The sequence below is a fragment of the Diaporthe amygdali genome, assembly GCF_026229845.1.
Source record: "Diaporthe amygdali strain CAA958 chromosome Unknown NODE_3_length_2959817_cov_65_330692, whole genome shotgun sequence".
Taxonomy (NCBI): Eukaryota; Fungi; Ascomycota; class Sordariomycetes; order Diaporthales; family Diaporthaceae; genus Diaporthe; species Diaporthe amygdali.
Window position 1 is genome coordinate 206,157 of NW_026517023.1, and position 18,471 is coordinate 224,627.

At 50.4% G+C, this 18,471-nt stretch overlaps 8 protein-coding genes across 8 annotated transcripts; 5 read left to right on the top strand and 3 right to left on the bottom strand.

Annotated features, from left to right (window-relative positions):
* Nucleotides 1-1,027: 1,027 nt before the first annotated feature.
* Nucleotides 1,028-2,318, top strand: J7T55_002441 (uncharacterized protein; the record flags this gene model as incomplete). The annotated part of the gene is made up of 3 exons (XM_053137514.1): nucleotides 1,028-1,511; nucleotides 1,566-1,682; nucleotides 1,738-2,318. 3 exons carry the CDS (start codon nucleotides 1,028-1,030, stop codon nucleotides 2,316-2,318), a joined length of 1,182 nt encoding a protein of 393 aa, XP_052998312.1.
* A 388-nt stretch (nucleotides 2,319-2,706) lies between these two features.
* J7T55_002442 (beta-glucosidase) lies at nucleotides 2,707-5,634 on the bottom strand (the record flags this gene model as incomplete). Its single annotated transcript, XM_053137515.1, has 5 exons — nucleotides 2,707-3,809; nucleotides 3,897-4,694; nucleotides 4,750-5,130; nucleotides 5,188-5,329; nucleotides 5,464-5,634. The coding sequence occupies 5 exons, from the start codon at nucleotides 5,632-5,634 to the stop codon at nucleotides 2,707-2,709; spliced, it is 2,595 nt and encodes an 864-aa protein (XP_052998313.1).
* Nucleotides 5,635-5,679: 45 nt separating this feature from the next.
* On the top strand, nucleotides 5,680-6,251 carry J7T55_002443 (uncharacterized protein; the record flags this gene model as incomplete). Its single annotated transcript, XM_053137517.1, has 2 exons — nucleotides 5,680-5,805; nucleotides 5,991-6,251. 2 exons carry the CDS (start codon nucleotides 5,680-5,682, stop codon nucleotides 6,249-6,251), a joined length of 387 nt encoding a protein of 128 aa, XP_052998314.1.
* A 983-nt stretch (nucleotides 6,252-7,234) lies between these two features.
* Nucleotides 7,235-8,371, bottom strand: J7T55_002444 (uncharacterized protein; the record flags this gene model as incomplete). Its single annotated transcript, XM_053137518.1, has 4 exons — nucleotides 7,235-7,329; nucleotides 7,483-7,689; nucleotides 7,811-8,152; nucleotides 8,206-8,371. 4 exons carry the CDS (start codon nucleotides 8,369-8,371, stop codon nucleotides 7,235-7,237), a joined length of 810 nt encoding a protein of 269 aa, XP_052998315.1.
* A 1,744-nt stretch (nucleotides 8,372-10,115) lies between these two features.
* J7T55_002445 (RTA1 domain-containing protein) lies at nucleotides 10,116-11,366 on the top strand (the record flags this gene model as incomplete). Its single annotated transcript, XM_053137519.1, has 4 exons — nucleotides 10,116-10,137; nucleotides 10,200-10,299; nucleotides 10,366-10,533; nucleotides 10,607-11,366. The coding sequence occupies 4 exons, from the start codon at nucleotides 10,116-10,118 to the stop codon at nucleotides 11,364-11,366; spliced, it is 1,050 nt and encodes a 349-aa protein (XP_052998316.1).
* A 223-nt stretch (nucleotides 11,367-11,589) lies between these two features.
* On the bottom strand, nucleotides 11,590-13,658 carry J7T55_002446 (uncharacterized protein; the record flags this gene model as incomplete). The annotated part of the gene is made up of 10 exons (XM_053137520.1): nucleotides 11,590-11,622; nucleotides 11,679-11,846; nucleotides 11,929-12,220; nucleotides 12,328-12,695; nucleotides 12,778-12,883; nucleotides 12,956-13,016; nucleotides 13,073-13,091; nucleotides 13,153-13,320; nucleotides 13,393-13,441; nucleotides 13,507-13,658. 10 exons carry the CDS (start codon nucleotides 13,656-13,658, stop codon nucleotides 11,590-11,592), a joined length of 1,416 nt encoding a protein of 471 aa, XP_052998317.1.
* Nucleotides 13,659-14,886: 1,228 nt separating this feature from the next.
* Nucleotides 14,887-15,303, top strand: J7T55_002447 (uncharacterized protein; the record flags this gene model as incomplete). Its single annotated transcript, XM_053137521.1, has 1 exon — nucleotides 14,887-15,303. One exon carries the CDS (start codon nucleotides 14,887-14,889, stop codon nucleotides 15,301-15,303), a length of 417 nt encoding a protein of 138 aa, XP_052998318.1.
* A 1,093-nt stretch (nucleotides 15,304-16,396) lies between these two features.
* J7T55_002448 (uncharacterized protein) lies at nucleotides 16,397-17,643 on the top strand (the record flags this gene model as incomplete). Its single annotated transcript, XM_053137522.1, has 2 exons — nucleotides 16,397-17,073; nucleotides 17,370-17,643. 2 exons carry the CDS (start codon nucleotides 16,397-16,399, stop codon nucleotides 17,641-17,643), a joined length of 951 nt encoding a protein of 316 aa, XP_052998319.1.
* Between the last annotated feature and the right edge of the window lie 828 nt (nucleotides 17,644-18,471).

Here is an 18,471-nt window from a genome sequence, read left to right on the forward strand (position 1 = left end):
CTGCTTGAAAGGTGACGTGGTTGCCGTTTCCGAGAGTTCTCGAAGCATATCTCTGCAATTTTAGATTCACTTCACCCCTAAAATCCGAAGCTCGACTCACACTCCATTTGAAAAGCGAGTTACATCCTCTGTCACGCTGTGCACCGCTTCAAGAATTCCAGCTCCTTCCTTGCTCGGCAGCCAAATGTTCTGAAACTGACGCTCAACTCGAGGGACTCCCTTGCCTCTCTAGTCGTCAACTTCACAATCGAAAGTTGTCCTTCTTGCCAGGTCCCAGACTCCCCGTTGTCGGTCGCATACTTTCTCGGCACTTCCGGTGGGCGATCCAGTCCACATGAGACGGTACCTTTCTGAAGGACTTTACACGGCCGTTATCGCGCAGTGTTGCACGTAAAATCCCAACCAGGTGATTTCAGTCACAAGCATCAAGTTTCGTGGGTTTTCAGTCTTCATGTGTCGGATGCTACTTCAGTAGGATCACGCTGACTTCAAACTAGGGGCTGTCCGATACAGACTTTTCTCGATCAGCACACGATTTGTTGCTGATACTGCTTGGTCTGAAGAACTTCTCTACATCCCACGCATCGAGGATTGCCAAACAGGAATGGTTTATCTCCTCTCGTCCCAGCATATGACACAACTCAGCTTTAAACTCCAAGCACATTTTCAGTGAATCTTTTGGTTCATACCTCTCTAGGCACTTGCCCTCGCTGAAACCACGCAAAGTTTTGGCCAGCGACGAACATTACTTGAGTTTCATCTTTCAGTTGACTTCGGAAAAGCTAAATCCAGTCTTTTCCTTCCGGAAGCCACTTCCCATTGGACCACCAGGGGAGCTATACAGTCAACACCACAATATCTCAACAAACGATAGTGGACATCTTTCCTCCCCCTTGATCCAACCATAAACACCCAAAAGCTACCGAGGCATCGAGGTGCCTCCTTTCTCAGTCAACACCGGCGACTTCCATTCTTCAAACTCATCGACTATCTCACCATCTCTATTCGATCCCTGACACCTAGAACTATGTCTTCACCAGGCGGTCCCCGAGGCGGTGGCGTTAACGAAAGTGATTACAGTATCATCAAAATTGACCCTGATGGCGATCTTATCCTGATCGTTGGAAAACCCAAGACTCATTTCCTTGTTTGCTCCAAGACACTGTCACGCTCTGCTGCTTTCTGGAAGCGCTGCCTCTACGGCCAATTCAGTGAGTCAAAGCCTGCTGATGGACAGGAGTGGGTCGTCGAGTTCCCACAGGATAATCCGTCTGGCTTTGAGTGTCTGCTGCTTTTGGTTCATGGCTTGGGACACAAGTTGCCACAGATCGATTTGGAGCTCGCTTTTGCAATTACCGTAACCACCAACAAATACGACATGACGCGGTCTCTCTGGGCTGTCGTGGGGCCGTGGCTTGCGGCTCTCCGGCCAAAACGGCTTGATGAGGGAGATGATGACACCATTGTGCCCCAGCTACAGTGGCTTTGGGTGACCAAAGAACTTGGTGACTGTGAGAATCATAGTGAAACTTTCCTTGACCTCACGCAAATGGTCTCCACCACAGATGATGCTGAGTCTCATCTTCTTCTGAGGCCTTACGCCCCAGGCGACAAGGAAATGCTTAGCAGAGATACCATGAAATGCTACGACAATGAGAAAGAGGTTCTGATGGTTCTTGCTGGTAAGCTACATTCATCTAACAATCAGTCGCATTAGCTGATGTATCAATTCCATAGATGAGATCAAGGTTGCGCGCGAGCAGGCTTTGTCTGGGATTCAGTTCGTTTTGAAGTGGGATATGCAGCTGTTGCGATATCTAATCAGAGATTTCGACTCCTCTAAGGGCTGCAATGGCGCTCATATTTGCAAAGGTTCCAAGACTGACGGATTCAGGGTGCACCCGAACCAACAAAGGCTTTGCGAATATGCTATGCAGGGTATCATATCCAAGATGTCAACTGGCAAGAATTCTCCGATGAAGCCGTTGGCAAAGATCAACATGTCTGTCGAGGACTTTTTGGAGAGCGCAGTCTGTTTCATTTCCCGCATTGAGAACGAAATTGTCCTTGTTTGTGGTGAAGAACACAAGAAATGCACGCCCTTCACAAGCAGTTTGCCTACTCTTCCATTCCTAAGGGAAAAGACGCTGCGGATCTGGACATTGGAGTTTTCTGATGGATTCAAGATGCAGGCACAGATTTCTGGCCTTCGAAAAGGCGACCCAGAGGACGAAGATAAACAAGCCGGGGCTCCGGGGTCACGTCTTGGCTCGCGCAAGCGCTCACGCGTGGTGTTCGAAGCCGCTGCCTCCGAGTAGGTCGGGCAATGGGTCAGGTTGCCTCTCGTCATAAAAGAGAACCATAAATTCAAGGCAAGAGTGGAGTGTGGGACACAAGACAATACTGAGGTATCTAAGACAACAACATATCCATGATTTTACGATGGCATTGGTATTCTAGAGAGATATTAGTATCGGCTGAGTCCAAACAACCTTTGGGAAAGAGAGCTGCTTGCTTCTCGGGTGGACAGTCGGATTAGTTGAGGACAACATCCAAGAAATCTCAGCTCTTTCATTTCTCTTCGGCGAGTTACGAGCATTTCACTGTTCCAAGGGGCCGAAACATTTTGGCAAGCAGTGCCTGAGGAGTGAGGATCATTCAGCATCATTATGAATTACTATAAACCACTCATAGCTCATGACTGCATTATGAAATACTAAGCGTGCCCTTCAGTGGCAAGTCCCTACTCGACCTGCCGACCTCCACTGTGTAGTCTCCAGCCTGGAGGAGCCATTTCTGAGCCACAACGTCCCAGATGCTCAAATCCCTCCTCGTAAGCGTGAAAGTCACAGTCGAAGTCTCCCCAGCCGTGATGGAAGGCTTCTCAAAGCCACGTAGCTGCCTCACGGGCACGTCCTCACCAGGAATTCCGACATACAATTGCGCTACCTCCTTGCCGTCCACGCCGCCCGAGTTGGTGACGTCCGCTGTGACGGTAACCAGCTCGTCCCACAGATCGGTCTGGCCGCCCAAGGCGACAGCACCGGTCGGGTACGAAGCTGTCGAGCTGTTGGTCTGGCTAATCTGCAGGTTGCTGTAGTCGAAGGTAGTGTAGCTGAGGCCGAAGCCGAACTCGTAGCGGGGCGTAATGTTCTTGAGGTCGAAGTGGCGGTAGTCGATATATACGCCCTCAGTGAAATTTGACTGGGGGAAGTGCTGGAACATGCCATCAAGGACAACATCGGGCTTCAGGAAGTTGTCATAGTCGGTCTCATTCTTGGCTACTGTGTATGGGAGGCGTCCAGAGGGGTTCTCCCTGCCGTAGAGAAGGTTGACAAGGGCTCTGCCGCTATCCTGTCCTGGGAGATGGGCGAAGATGATGGCCGTGATGTTGGGGTGGTCTGCGAACTGGTCGACAAGACGTATGCCGGCGTTGTGGAACACAATGATGGTGTTGGCACATTGGTCTGCGACATTGTTGATCAGGCCGTCGGTGTAGTCATCGCGGACAGAAGGTCGGTCGTAGCCTTCTGTGGCCCAAACGTTGCCGAAGACGATACAGGCGTTGCTTGTGGGGTTGACAAGGGGATCTCCGTTCTCGAAGTCCCAGTAAAGGTCCGTCGAGTCTTCATAGGCCTGTGCAACAAGCGCATCATAAGGGGAGCTGGTAAAGCTCTGCGACACCGCACCGGATCCTCCGCCGCCGATCATTGTGCCATTACGAGCTATTCCAGAGTACTGTAGACTCAGGTCTCCGAAGAATCCGAGGTAGAGGTCTGTGTAGTTGGCTGATTGAGCACCGCCCGTCCCTGGATATGAAAGTTAGTTGACATACTCAGATGGAAGAATGCTTCTGCGCGTGCATATCGACGAAAAATCGAGTCTCAGATACTTACATTGAGTGAATGCAGCCCCGGTAGGGGGTGCTACCCACGTATTGACGTTAGGCGCTTTGGCTGAGTACCCAAAGAGTGAGATCAACTTCATATCTGACGATTTCAAAGGCAGGGCACCGTCCGTGTTCTTCACAAGAACATGGCCCTCGACAGCACCAGCGAGCAAGGTGGGCTTCGAGCTTGCATTGCGGGCGTCGACGACGCGGTGAGGCTGCGAGAGGTCAGAGGTCAAACCGTAACCAGGTTCCGGGAAATCTGCAGCGTCTTGGCCAAGCTGGTACCAGGATGCGAGGACCCTAGTAACCATATCATCAACACGGGTCTCGTTCACAGTGCCGTTGTTCACGGCAAGTGTCAAGTTTGCACCCCAGAGTGTTGAACTTGGCATCACAACATCCAAGCCAGCAAGGGCAGATCCGACACCCGAGTCCTGGGCACCCCAATCTGATACGACAAAACCTTGGAACCCAAGCTCCGTCTTGAGCAGCCCATTGATGGCTTTGCTGTTCTGGCAGAGGCCGGAGTTGTTGACTCGATTGTAAGCGCACATGATATTGCCTGTACCAGCATGGACCGAGTCGGCGAAGGGCCACAGATAAAGCTCGTGCATGGTCCTGTCGTCAACATTGGAAGATCCAGGGACGGCCCACGCGGTGTGATTTGTCCTCGTGTGAAGGCGGTGAGATTCCTGCTCGTGAGCTAGGAAATGTTTCGTACTAGTCATGACTCCCGTGTCCTGTGTTCCCAACACAGTCTCATGAACCAATTGACCACTGAGGTACGGATCGGGCGAAAAGCCTGTAGAATGTAATTCAGCAACTGTGATCGTTCAGCATGTGGACAGTGCCCTCACCTTCCCAATTCCTGCCTCCCTGGACAACTCGACCGACTGGGCCTACGACAGGACCCAAGAGGATGTTGACGCCCTTCGTCCTGGCCTCGAGCCCCATGTGCCAGGCTCGATCGTATGCCAGCTCCTTGTTCCAACTTGCGGCGACATGTATGCCACTTGCAAACGCGCTCACGTAGTCTGTAGCGCCGACACCGTTTCCGGCATTGTTGAGACATAGACCTGGGAAGCCCAAGCGAGGGATTGCAGCAACGAACCCTGAGCAGCCTGTGGTTGAAGTCACGCCCGATGTCAGGTTGACTTTCTCGTCCCACGTCAGTTGCGAGACCATTGCCTTGGCTTTGCTGATAGCATCGGCCCAGGCCACGTTTGCATCTTGCGAAGCTGAAACCATTCGTTAGTTCTACTGTAGCAAACATTTTGCACACAAGCAATACATACGTGACGGGTATACTGGTGGAGACTGCCCGTAGAAGTAGTCGTCCTCTGTCACCACGAACTGAGCGTGGGCATTCTGACTGAGGGCTGCCGCAGTGGCGAGTCCTCCGAGCACTGACCGAAGCATGTTGGCTTTGTGTTGGTACTAAGGTGCACTGCGAAGATGCGCGCTGAGCTACAACATGGTAGAATCTTATTCTGAGTACGGCACATAGTGATCTTATAGATTAGACCTCATCCCCGCTGTCCCTGAGGCGGTGACGTCCAGACTGGGCTCACATCCGATACGACAAGGCGGGCCTCCGCTTTGAACCACGCGTGGTAATTTTCACTCGGCCCTTTTCTCATCCACGGCGCACGAGGATGGGCCATGAAAAGAACCGGCAGCTTGGCATTAGACATTCCTAGCGTGAACGGCAGTGTACGGGCGGCGAAGGCCCCGCCTCTCATCACGAGGGTGTCAAGGATTGCAGTCCATCAACCCCATATACCAAGATGCGGGATACACCATCGGGACGTGATTGGAACATGACGGCATGGAAACACAAGAACAAGATCCCCGGACCTGCATCGCCGGCAAAACATCGGCTTTTTGGTCCATCAAGCGTTTCCATCATGTCGGTAGGTCGACTGCCATCCGAGCCGAGCCAGTCAGGATCACCTTGTGCCGTCTTTGGGTAGTCCACGGGAATGGAGAGGCTTGTGTGCCAGCAGCCAACCATGGGGCGAGCTTGAGGTAGACTATCCTTGTTTGGAGGAAGCCGAGATCACGATATCCTTGTTCCAAGGACACTGACTTTCGGCAGGACGTGCCCATGAACGTGACAATCTGGAGATTGCGGGGCCCCAGCTCACATCACCGATCAATCATGCGTGCGTTCATCTCTTCATCACCCCAGCAAGACCGCGTGGCCAGTGGCCTGTCAGCCTCTGAGACCCACTGCCTACTCGGTGAGGCCGTGCAAAAGGTGGTGTGGGAATTCCGGGGCTATGGGAACTGTGGGGATGCAAATCTGGACATCGATGGTCTGCTGCACCAACCCAGTCGCCCCAGGAAAACAAAATGAGGAGAATGTCCGTGGATCCCAGTCTCCCCGCACCCCCCACAACCTTAGCAATGTTTACCACATCACTCGTGAACAAATCAAACAAGCGGCTAGCCAACAGGAACGAGTTGCTGGGATTCTGTCAGCCACAGCTCGGTGTGAGAATTCGAATTTGGTCATGGCGGGAGTTGTTTTAGACGCCGTAGATTTCTCCACCTGCTTATTGAACTGTTGTTCATCGCATCGCAATAGCATGGAGCTAGAAGAATAGAGACTTGTCTCCACAAAACTGGAAGATCCTTTCAGCCAAGCAGGCTACCACAAAAACAGAAAGATTGAAGCCTATGCTTGTAGCTGCGTTGTGATTCCATCGATATGGTCGCGACACTTCAACACGTCTAGTGCCATATTACATCTCCGCCCCCGAATCAGTATCAGTACTGCTCAGGACCTGGCTTTGCCACAATTCTCGTTGGCATATGAAGCAATCTGGTGTTGTGTGACCGGATTCGGCTCTCATCAGGTCAAGGAATGATTTGTCGTCTCAAGCCCGGGCTCCTCTCACCTGTCCCCACTACGGACAACAACCGGCTCGGCACTGACCTTTTTTAACAGCGGCCAGGCCCTCAGTGTTGCCATTATCATCAGACATTTGAGTAAAGACCTTTGACGTTCTCAAAAGTTCACGCACATCAATGGCCGCCAATTCGCTTTCAGTAAGCATTGGAATGCGTAGTCGACGAGATTTCGCCTGTCTTCCCCCCTCCCATGAGAGCTTAACAGTCCTTTTACCAGTTGGTACCCTTTAGAAAATAATGGTTTACTTCCGCTTCTATCTGAGAACTTGCACGTAATTAGCTGGTGAGCAACTTTTAAAGGGTACTATCCAACTGATTCAAATTTCAGATGTGGGTTGGGATACCCGGATCGCTCACATGAATACAAGCTATCCTCCACGTGAGTCCGAAGGCTGCTGATATTCTATCCGGGTTCATTAAAATGCCTTAGTCCAGTACGCCTTGCGGCCGAGCAAGGTAATCCTTGACCTCCGCGTCACAGACAAACGAGATACGAAAGCTGACATTGCCACTGTCGCATCCTAAACAATGACCACGAGTGCTGAGATGGAGCCCCAAAGCACGCTATGCCTTTGAGCTATGTGCCCCTTTCAAGATGACCCCCGTTCATCTCCTCGAAAAGTTCAGAACGCGGATTCCAACCCACGCTGCTACTCCCGCAGCACCTAATATACCTGTCCACACAAGGCAAGCGGCCTTGATTTTCAGCTCGATCAACTCATCCGCTGCTTCCGAGTCATTGGCTTTAGGAAATGGCTCCTCCGGGATAGGCTTGTCAAGCATCTTACACAACGGCGCCCATCCCTCGCTCATCTCCATCCAGAAGAGCCTTTCAGGAGGAACAACGCGTTCAACATGTTCGTTGTAACGACGGAGGTAGTCTGGATCACCCACTGGTTAGAGTTTGGTTTGTGGTAGCACGTGCTGGTCTGTCCTCGCCACATTGTTCTCCAAGGCAATAATGCATGCAAAAAGCTCGCTAATAAAATGAAGTGTACTCACCCTCATCAAAAGGCAGCAATCCCATTTCTCCAGTCCTCGCTACGGCTAGATCGAGCCATATTGCAAACCAGCGAGCCGCAGGCATCGGCCACATAAGCGCTGGCATATACCATGCCGTCATCTTGTCGCTCATATGTTGTGCGCTCTGAAGCCAACGCTTTGAGTCCCGTCGTACACAAATGACCTTGGCTTCCGGGTAGATCTCGCACAATTCTTCGATGAAGTGCACGCCAGGCATGTCGGTGATGCCCACGAAGCCACGAGTGGCATCTCGTAGCTTCGCGAGGAGTTTTGGGCGTTCGTGGCGGGCACGGTAAATTTCCACCCATTGACGTGGGTATTCTAGTGACTGGTAAGTAAGACTACAATTTTCGAGAAAGGAAGGTGTAACGCACTCTCCTCTAACATGTGCATTTGCGTGCCGCCGTGACATACTGGGCCATCGAGGAGTTTCTCCAGAGCCAAGGCCATGGTCACGGTGCCAGTTCTGGAGAAGCCGGCGCCTATGACCTGAAGGGTATAATCAGGGTCATTGCCTGGCTTTGAGGCAACACCACCCATGTTGACAAGCGATTCGTGTACCTTTGGACTCTGTCTAACAAACGAATCTGCGCATGGTGTTCCCGACACGATAGACCACAGCGTCCTGTTTCGAAAAAAACCAAGTCAACTTATACTCGGTTATCGCTTATCTCGATTTCGGCAGTCGGTGGTTCCCCTAAATTTGAAAGTGCCCGACGGTTCCTGGGAAGCAACGACAACCCCATGGGTCGAGTCATTGGTAGCGATCTGAGTCATTTGCGATAGACATTTTCCCGATAGCGTATCCAGGTAGGTGTGCAACGGCCAGTATCAGATGTCTGCCTCAGCGTTTGCCGCATATCATGTCCTTAGGTGCATGCAGATAATCCTAGATTTACTAAAATGTATCTTGAAAAACCAGAATGGGTGTCTTCAGGTTGAAAAGGCGGTTCCCCCGTAGAGAGATTGCTCAAGCCAAACCAAGTCGGTTCGGATGATACCGGCAACGCACTAGCGTGTGGAACAGACGTCGGCGAGATTTTCCACATTGCAAAACGGATCCGATTTACTGATTAGCTAGTTCCTTGTGTTAGATATTCAGAGATTATTACTAATTGAAACAGTTGTCATCCTCTAGCCCGCGACGAATGTCAGTTGGACCGGTTACCTATGCTCGAGGCCATCTCGGAAAGCGACCTAGGGCACTTCGCAGCCGCTTCGCCAAATCAAGGGATTAGAAAACAGACGAGAACACGTTTTTGCCCTACCGCGTTATGTAATACTTCTGTCGTCACAGTGTACGAAATAGGGGCATCGCTAGTATTTCAAGCTTGAGCAGTGATTGATAATAGAAAAGGCATGGTCAGATATACCATGTGTCAATTCCGGGTCCGAAGCCTGTTGTATGGCTCACAACGAGGCAAATAACCCGCTAATTAGAGGCACAGGGTTGAGATCCAGCTTCTGTCATCCTCCTTGGTCATCATTAGCTCTGAGTTTGGTCGCCAGGAATTCATAGCCATAATGCTTGTCAACTTTGCAAGCCAGCGGACCAAAATTGGACCGCAGCCGAACAGCCAGTACGCAATACAATCCTATGTCAATCTCCACGTTGCGTGGAATATCAGCGGCACCTCGTAAATGGATCAGTCTCCAGTTCAACATGAACACATGGATTCGTGGACAGCGAAATCGGGATCCAATCAAAGACGTGCAAGCCGGGCCGTGGTGAGGTCAACCGATGGATTCGGGCTGTGTGTGTGGCGTTAGCGCAAGTGCGTGCCTCATGCACGACGTAGAACATGCAGCCGCTCGAGTGGCATGGGCTTATTGCGATTGATTTCTTGGCAGTTTTATTATCCTATTCGGGAATGGCGTCGCGCAATCCCTCGATATGATGTTGGAAAGCTGACATTGGGGCACCACTGCAAATAATGGAAGAGAGGTCATATAAAGAAGTGGCCCTGAGCTTTTTGTATCATGGCCGGGTCTCACCGGATGAACCTGCAAGTCAAGCTTTCTATATCAACGGTGGGCCAATCTTTGATTGCCATTGATTGCATGATAGCCTTTTGACAGACTCTGCTTGTTCTGCTCATTTCTCTGCTTTCCTTGGGGGTACTCCTGCCTCGGCCCCGTGAGCGAACGAGAACGGTGTCACTGTTGATTCGCAAGTTTTTGATATTCTACACGCCAACATTTTAGCCATAAATTACTACCTAATTCACCGAAAGTATCTTGTTTTGTACATAGAAGTTGCGACCCTAAGCTCTGGTCAAGCAATATGGCGCAAAATGGGGAGGCTAGTAAGCGTTTTGTTCTTCGTTATCATTACATTATCCGCGAGAATTGGCTAACGCCTTGCTAGTCCTGGGCAGCCTATATGTCTATGCCCCCAACAAGGGTGCACCCATATTTTTCATAATCGTATTTGCCATTTCCGCCATTACTCACCTTTGGCAGTGCTAGTGAGTTCGCCATTCTCCTTCAAGTTGTTTGCAGACCTGGCTGGAAACTAACAGCTCTGCCTTCAGCCGCTATAAGTCCTGGAGAACAATGGGACTGCACCCCCTGTGCGCTTTCTTGTTCGCTTTGGGCTACGCGATACGGGAGTACGGAGCTGATAACTACATGTTCGACCCGAACAACAAGACACCCTTGATCATGTTTATTTTGAGTCAGATTTGTATTCTTATTTGCCCGTAAGTAAAGTGCACTTTCTGAGAAGAGCGACTTTGAATAACATAAGCTAATAAAATAATTCATTCATGACAGCCCATTTCTCGAACTCGCCAACTATCATCTTCTCGGCCGTGTATTCTACTACGTGCCTTACGCCGCGCCTCTTCCTCCAAGCCGAGTTACCTCTTTCTTTGGCGGGCTGATGGTTGTTATAGAAGGCCTGAATGCGGCGGGAGCATCCTTGACATCCAATGCCAATGCGAAAGAAGCCACGAAAAAGGCAGGGCACAACTTGATCCTCGTCGCCCTGGCTCTCCAAATCCTTGTCATTCTGGTCTTCGCCTTTCTCTCCATCACTTTCCACCGGCGGTGCATCAAATCCAGGTTCCCTATGCAGGCCAGGGCAGTAAGATCCACACTGATCACGCTTTACATGAGCATGACCCTGATATTTGTGCGTTGTCTTTACCGGCTTGTGGAGAACGCGACGGGCACAACAAGCGTGGACCTCCGGAACATCGAGGCCCTGAGGAGACTAAGTCCTCTTCTCCGGTACGAGGTATTCTTCTATATCTTCGAAGCGAGTCTGATGCTCGTGAATTCCGCGTTGTGGAACGTTCGCCATCCAGGACGATACCTGCCTCAAGACCACCACATATATCTGGCACAAGATGGGACCGAAGTCGAAGCAGACGAGGAACCAAGCGATCGCAGGCCATTCGTTCTCAATATGGCCAATACTCTGTTTTGTGGTATGCTCTTCCGCGACAAGAAGACGGGCCCTCACGCGCAATTCCAAGAGCTCGATGATCATCTGCATGTCAATGGACATAAAAGACCAACATTGGCGTGACTTTTGGGTGATCCGGGAGCAAGGGTGCGTTCACCTCAAGCTTAACTAGAGATCTCGGGCGCCTGGGCGATGTGAGAGTAGGATGATGTTTTTCCGTGCCGGCATTCCATAGCTTCAGCACAGCCAGGACGTGACTTCGGAAAATAATCTTTTATTCGTAAAGGTAGATTTTATCTCAGGTGCAAACAATAAAACAGGGGTTATGTCAATTCCATTTCTATATTCATGACTCATTGTGAACGATTTCATTGGCGTGCTGTGCATTTGTATGTTAGAGAGTTTCGATTGTGCGAAGGCAGGGTGTTGTCTCACCAGCAGCGGTCCAAGGTAGGAGAATGGAACGTATGCCTTATTGTTCCAGTAATCAACGCCCCAGCCTAGCATCGGGGGGCAGTTGGTAAACATGGAGCCAGGATTGTGTTGACTGAGAGCCGTGTCGAGATTGACGCCCATGTCGACGACACACACAGGGGTGTTTGACTAAAAGCCCAAAGTGCGTTAGGGAATGGTCCATGCTCATGCAGCTCAAAGGCTGAGAAAGGAGAGCAAGAAGTTGACTTACTGCACATCCAGTGTCCAGCTCAGTGGCATTGGTTTGTTCCTCCTCGGCTTTGAACGCGCAAGTCTGAGCGTCAACATACAGCTCCTTAGGGGTCGTCCAGTTCTTATCAAAGGCGACTTGAAGAACCCCAGGGAAGAAGTCGGCACCAACGTCTCGGGCTCTGGCCATACCATACGAGTCTGTGCCGTCGAAGTAGATGTACTTGTTGTCCTTGCAAACTCCATACCCATCGTAGTCTCCACACTTAAAGTTGCCAGTCTCTGCCTCAAGCTTTTTAGGATCGACACCAGGGCTGCACGGGCATCTGGTTAGTCAAGAACGTGCGTTGAGAGAGTATGATGTCACTGAGGCAAATCGTCCCGGTAAGAGACCAGGTTCGAGAAGGCTGAGGTGACTTACTTCTTAATGGAGAAGAATCCACGAGCCTGGACAGCCTGGTTGAATGTCCATTTCATCAACTCGCGGTACATGAAGCTGGTCTTGTCAGGTAAAGAATCTGCTACTCGGGCACAAAAAGCGCCCTGGTTTGTAACTCCGTAGAATGTGTCAAAGTCTTTTTGAATGAGGGAGACTGCTGCCCCGACGTTCTTTTGGTAGTCATCAACAAAGCCAGAGAGAGAGGCGGAAATATCCTGCCAAGCCACAGGGTCCCTCGACGACTTAGGGAAGAGAAGGTTCACGACACCAACTGGTGTGCCACCGGCCACACCCATCAGTGCTGCTGCAATGAATGCCCCAGCTCCTGGCGGTGCCAAAGTAGCAACAGCCTGCATTTCTTTGAGTCAGTAGATGTCTTCCTCGTTCACGTGTTTCGTGAGCGTCTTGCTGAAAAGTGGGAATTGTACTCACGCTGAACAGCCCAAAAGTAGCACCGAAGATTGGACCAAACAACGGGGTTTTGGGGTTAACGTCTTCGGGTGGGGCAACGGTTTGCACGATCTGTCCAACGACTCCACTGTAGAGCAGAACGTCAGTCTCTTATTGCGACAGCGTTGCCATAATCATGCTGCTAGCATGGTGTACTTACATTGCCTCAGCTTGGCCATTGAGCAGCGCTTGGTGGTAATTGGCAAAATATTGGTTTATCGCTGCACCATATCAGCACCGAACGACTTCAAATAAATTGACATCCGTATTAGCTCACTGTAAATGTTCCATATGACCTATTGCAAGTTAGAGGTGATTCATCGAGGCAGACATGCGGTCGGGAACGTAGTGGCTTACATAAAACTCTTGATACGAATTGTATTTCGCGCCTTGTCCGCTGGGTGGAGGAGTGCAAGTACTGAGAGACAGAACATCGCAATTCCAAGTGATCAGTCCAGCCGAGTCCAAGTAGCATTGTGAGAAGCCCTTGTCACCGCATTTTGCGGAATTCTTCGACCACCAATCCTATTGCCAATGATGTTAGACAGAGCTTGGATCCTGACGCTAACCTCGTCCATCGCGGGATAGTTGACTCACGTTGAGGTGGTCGTTCATTTTCAAAATTTCCCAACATTCCGTGTGGATTCTGCAAAAAGAAAAAAACAATATCAGACCCTTGCATGCCTCCACGGAACGCATTTATCTTCTCACCCAGTTGTGCTGTCCCAACGACAGTCATCAACACCGACCGTCGTGTTTGTCGTGTCCTGTCGGGGAACGATCAATTCACGGTGAAGTTGGGGAAATCCTGAGACGAGGCCGCTTGCGGCCAAGGTCAGGGCCAATATCAGAGGTTGAAGCATTGTGTTAGACTGTGCCTCAAGATGCTGATGGAAAGAGAAAAGGAGAAGAGAATTATTGTCTATTCAGGTAGGGAAGTCTGTAGAGGTAGTCAATGTAAAATGGCGGCCGTCTGATTATATGTTCAAAGATATCAATCGATGTCGAATTGACGAAGAACTTGGAAATCCGACATACCGGTGACGGGGCTCTCGGGGGCGGAGCGCGGTCTGGGCGGAAGTATATCAAACATCGACCTCCACACTGACTACCCCTTATCGGCCTCTTCGCCGCATTACAGACCCCGATTTCCTCAGGATCACATACCCTGGTATCCAGAGTGCTGGCGCCACGATCTTCGACTCGGTTCGTGACCACGACTCATGATGAGGCGCTATGTCCTGCAGCAATTCTGTTACGAGATGCACTACCCTCTGTTCAGCTAGGTACTATAGGAAAGGATTTCTAGGCTATACTCCCTGCTTGTTACCCCAACGGTCATCCCGCAGGTTCCCTCACCCCAAGATGTTATGCAAAGATACTTCTAGCACGGACCACCATGAGGCTATAATTATCAAGCCAAGACGGGAGCTTCTTGGGACGAAACTAAAGTAGAGTGCAGTGTGGGTCCAATTAAACTGTATGTCAACGTCTTTCTATGCAAACAGCCATGAATCTGCAGGACCAAAGCACCTGACAGTCAGGGACCAGGCCTTGGCATGCTCTCGTTGCACAAGTTTACGTCAAGGTCACCCAACCCTTCAGCCTGGTTCGGCAGACGACCGATTGCCGAGCAGATGATCTTATCCAAAATAGCATCTTTATGGGGAAAAGGTTGGCGGGGAGTCCAGCTTCAGCCCAACTTTCCAAGGTCAGCAGCTTGGCAGTCTCGGACAAACACATTTGTGGGGGAATTTATGGAGGAGATAAGGTATAGAGCAAAACGAGGCTCGAATGCTACCCCACGATTAACACGATTAACAAGACTAGCTATGCAGGGGTTCGCGAACTTGCAAGCGCGAGGCTATCTTTAGTCCAACGGCCAGAAGATACGGTTAAATATCATAGAGCCCGATGCCTTATTCTTGTTGCACTCACAAGCTCACGTTTCGTTTCAACGCTCTCTACCCGACTCTCTTTTGCTAAGCTTTCGTCCGATTTTGGACCTCTCAGTCTTTCCTTTTTTGATCGCGACGCATACCCACCACGCAAACCTCAATCTCTCCGCAACACACCTCTCATTAAAACAAAATGCATTTCCGATCATTACTACCTCTGCTCATTACCACCCTCTACGCCTCACAAGTGGTCGCAGAAGCCTATGGAGACTGCTGTTTATGCCATTATATCGAACTCCAGTGGTTGTGTGTCAAATGGAATGAACAAACCGACACACTCTCCTGCGGCCTTGGCGGACCATTCCCATCCGGTTCAAAATGCACGGTCGACAGATTCTACCAGCCCGAAAACCGCCTCCAAGCAAATGTCTCCCTATACTTGGGTGAAAACGAGTCACCTTATAGGTTGGACCTCGGTATCAATCCTGGCAACTGCAAGCCGTGGAAGGAATTCGCGACACAGTGGACTGGCTGGGGCGCCTACATGTTCAACGGCGGGGAGATCTCTACACAAGATATGGGCGTCTGCGAAGGTTATGGGGCTGTATAAATTTCTGTCAGGATTGGGAATGACCAGGGCTCATCGCCGTCTAGAGGAACTTGTCGTCTTATGGCGAAGCAGGGCTTGACCAGAACTTTATTCATTGTTCATATACTTGGGACAGAGCTTGCGCACCTTCATGGTTCGCGGATATTTAATGATTATGAGAGATCTAGTATGAAGCTAGTTCTACCAGTTTCTGTGTGCTTTCGCCATCCGAATTCTGGGACAGCAAAGCACCTTGACATTTTGCATACACTTGTAGACAAGCTAAGTTGACTTCGAAGCGAAAAGTCTTGAACGGAGTATTATGTTACTTTGATCATCAACCTTAACACATCAACGCTACCATAATACGGGAATTGGTACTTGTAAAGCATTTCAATGAAATTGCTTGTCCTGTAGTCTGTCAGGCTTGCACAAGTCCTGATACCTACACTTGTGGTCATTGGACCGTCGCTCGCTGGTAGTCTTCTCCGCCTCGCAAAGATGAAAATAAAAGCTTGCTCGATTATACTCCGCAGGACCTCATCAAGACTGATAGAGGCAACGAGAAACCACAGCGACGGGACATCGATAGCCATTAGAGATACACCTACCCCTAACACGGTGTCAAATGATACGAGGGTCAATATGCTTAGTGCTGAGAAGTTAGCCAACGCTAGAAGCATGTGCGATAACGCTGTTGAAAAAGGGAACAAATGACCAACGGTCTCTTGTTGGAATAATGGCGGGTCGATCTCTACCCCAATCAGGGAGGGCTTATGCACTGCCGATGCAACGCGCCCTAGCATTACGGCGCAGAAGGCACCCTGAGTTGGTTCGGTGGGTTGGCTTGAGATCCGCTCTGCTGGTTGCCTAAAGCCTGCAGGACTGTTGGTCGCCATAGCTGCAGTGAACTTGGCCCCCACGAGACGCCTGAAAGCTAATGCAAACAGATCAGCTATATCATACAAGGTTAGAGGTTGATAGTATATAAGGAGTATTTTCCTTCACGTCAGCCCCTGAGATCTTACACTTGTATCAAAAGCCACCAGGCCAACCACACCCTTAAGTCTAGTTTACTAGCACACTCTCTATTTCAGCACTACACCTTTCGTCAATGGCGAGAACACCTAGCGCGGAGGGCCGAATTCCCTTCAAGGTACCTGGAAATCTCGATATTCCCTGCTCAACCTATTACAAGGTCTTTGGCGACCTTTCAAGTGGCGCCCCGCCCGTGGTCTTTCTTCACGGCGGCCCCGGCGGCGGTCATGAGTATCTGCTCTCGTTCGCAGAGCTCTGGCCACAGTACGGCCTTCCGGTAGTCCTGTATGACCAAATCGGATGTGGGGCTTCAACCCATCTCCCCCAGATGGCCGGGGACAAAGACTTCTGGCAGGAGTCCTTGTTCGTCGCCGAGTTGGACAACCCCATCGACCATCTGAAATTGCGTGATGGCCCTGGATTCCATCTGCTCGGCCAGAGCTGGGGAGGCATGCTGGCTGTCGCCTTCGCAGCCCGCCAGCCCCGCGGACTGCAGAGGCTGGTGCTCGCCAGTGGGCTAGCCAGCATGGACCTTTCTGAGAAGAGCATCCAGCTGTGTCGAAGTGAAATGCCGATAGATGCGCAGAGGGTGCTAAAAAAGTGTGTGCAAGAGACCGACTACACGAGCCAGGCTTATCGCGACGCTATGACAGTCTTTCAAAAGACGTTCGTGTGCCGTGCGGATCCATTGCCGGAGGAATGGATGCTATCACTGAAGCATCTTGGCGAGGATCAGACTGTGTATGGCACCATGTAAGTTGATTGCGGTTGATCATCCACTTCGGTCCCCCTTCCCCGAGCCCAAAAAGAGGCAAAAGCCCACATTGTTCCGACAAGAGAGAAACCCAGTACATTGCATCATCCTGGACCTGCGACCCTTCACGACTTGCCTTATGTATCTTCCCTGATGTGCCGAGGGCGTGACAGTTGCACGCGAATGGTCTTTCCACACAGCTCTGTACCTTTTGATGACACACCTTTTGTTCATGTTTCCACCTGATCCAATTCTTCATCACACGCACCTACTAACTCCAGATTTTATTTCATAGGTACGGCCCCTCCGTTCTGAAATTGAACGGCTCACTGCGCGGCTGGACATGCATACCACGCCTGCCACAGATTGCTGCTCCCACTCTGGTCTACAATGGTGAGTTCGACACGTCGCGCGACATTTCGCAGGAGGCATTTTTTGAGCTCATCCCACGCGTACGCTGGATCACTTTCCCAAATGGAAGTCACATGTGTCATCTTGATGATGGGGGGCTTAGAGAACGAGTTCTGAAGGTGGTGGGCGAATTCCTGGTGAACAAGGCGGTTGCATGATCAATCTTACTCTATAATAAATTCAGTGGGATTGAGTACTTATCAAGCTGGAACTTAGTATCTCACTCAATCGGCAACAACAGTGACATTTCCCGCATCTAGCAGATGGGTATGGCACGACGGTAGGGTTGCACATAGTGCCCATTGAGCTCGAGTCTGGTGGCTTTCTTTACTTCTAGCACTAGCACCTCTCTGCGCCCTTTGGCACTTCAAGCTCCGCTTCTCATGCTCACACACCTGGCGCATTCCGGCGTTGTTCCAAGTTCGCTTGAGATCCTGTATCACAAGGTCCCGTCGGTGCTTCAGGATATGGAAGCGCTTTGAAGACTATGATTGGTAGGAATTGTGGGAATCGTGTCATGGGTAATATAGAGTGCGTAAGCTTTGCAGTTAATTACATCACTATTTACCTTGGAACAGAATCCTGTAGTAGTTTTGGTGTCGCTGATTTGTCGAGTTTCCGTCAACGACGATATTTGAATCTTGTGTATGCAGATCAGTGGCACGGCTGAATATACAGCCTCGGATAGCTTTTGGTCGTTGAGGGCTATGTACGGTACTCCAAGCTTATTTCATAATGCATCACTACCTACGTGGGTAATTGCGCCTGTGCTGACCTCCGTCAGGTGCTGACTGGTTTAATCAGCTGCCCGTCTTTAATTCATATACGTTTAGTGATATTCACCTAATAGCACCTCAACTATACCCCCTTTTCTAGCTCCTCTCAACATATTAATTTGTCCTTCCGTAACTTTAATTAGATTTATGTTATAACTCCCGGCATAACTGCATCCGGTATTATATTAGTACAACCATAATTGAAGCCAG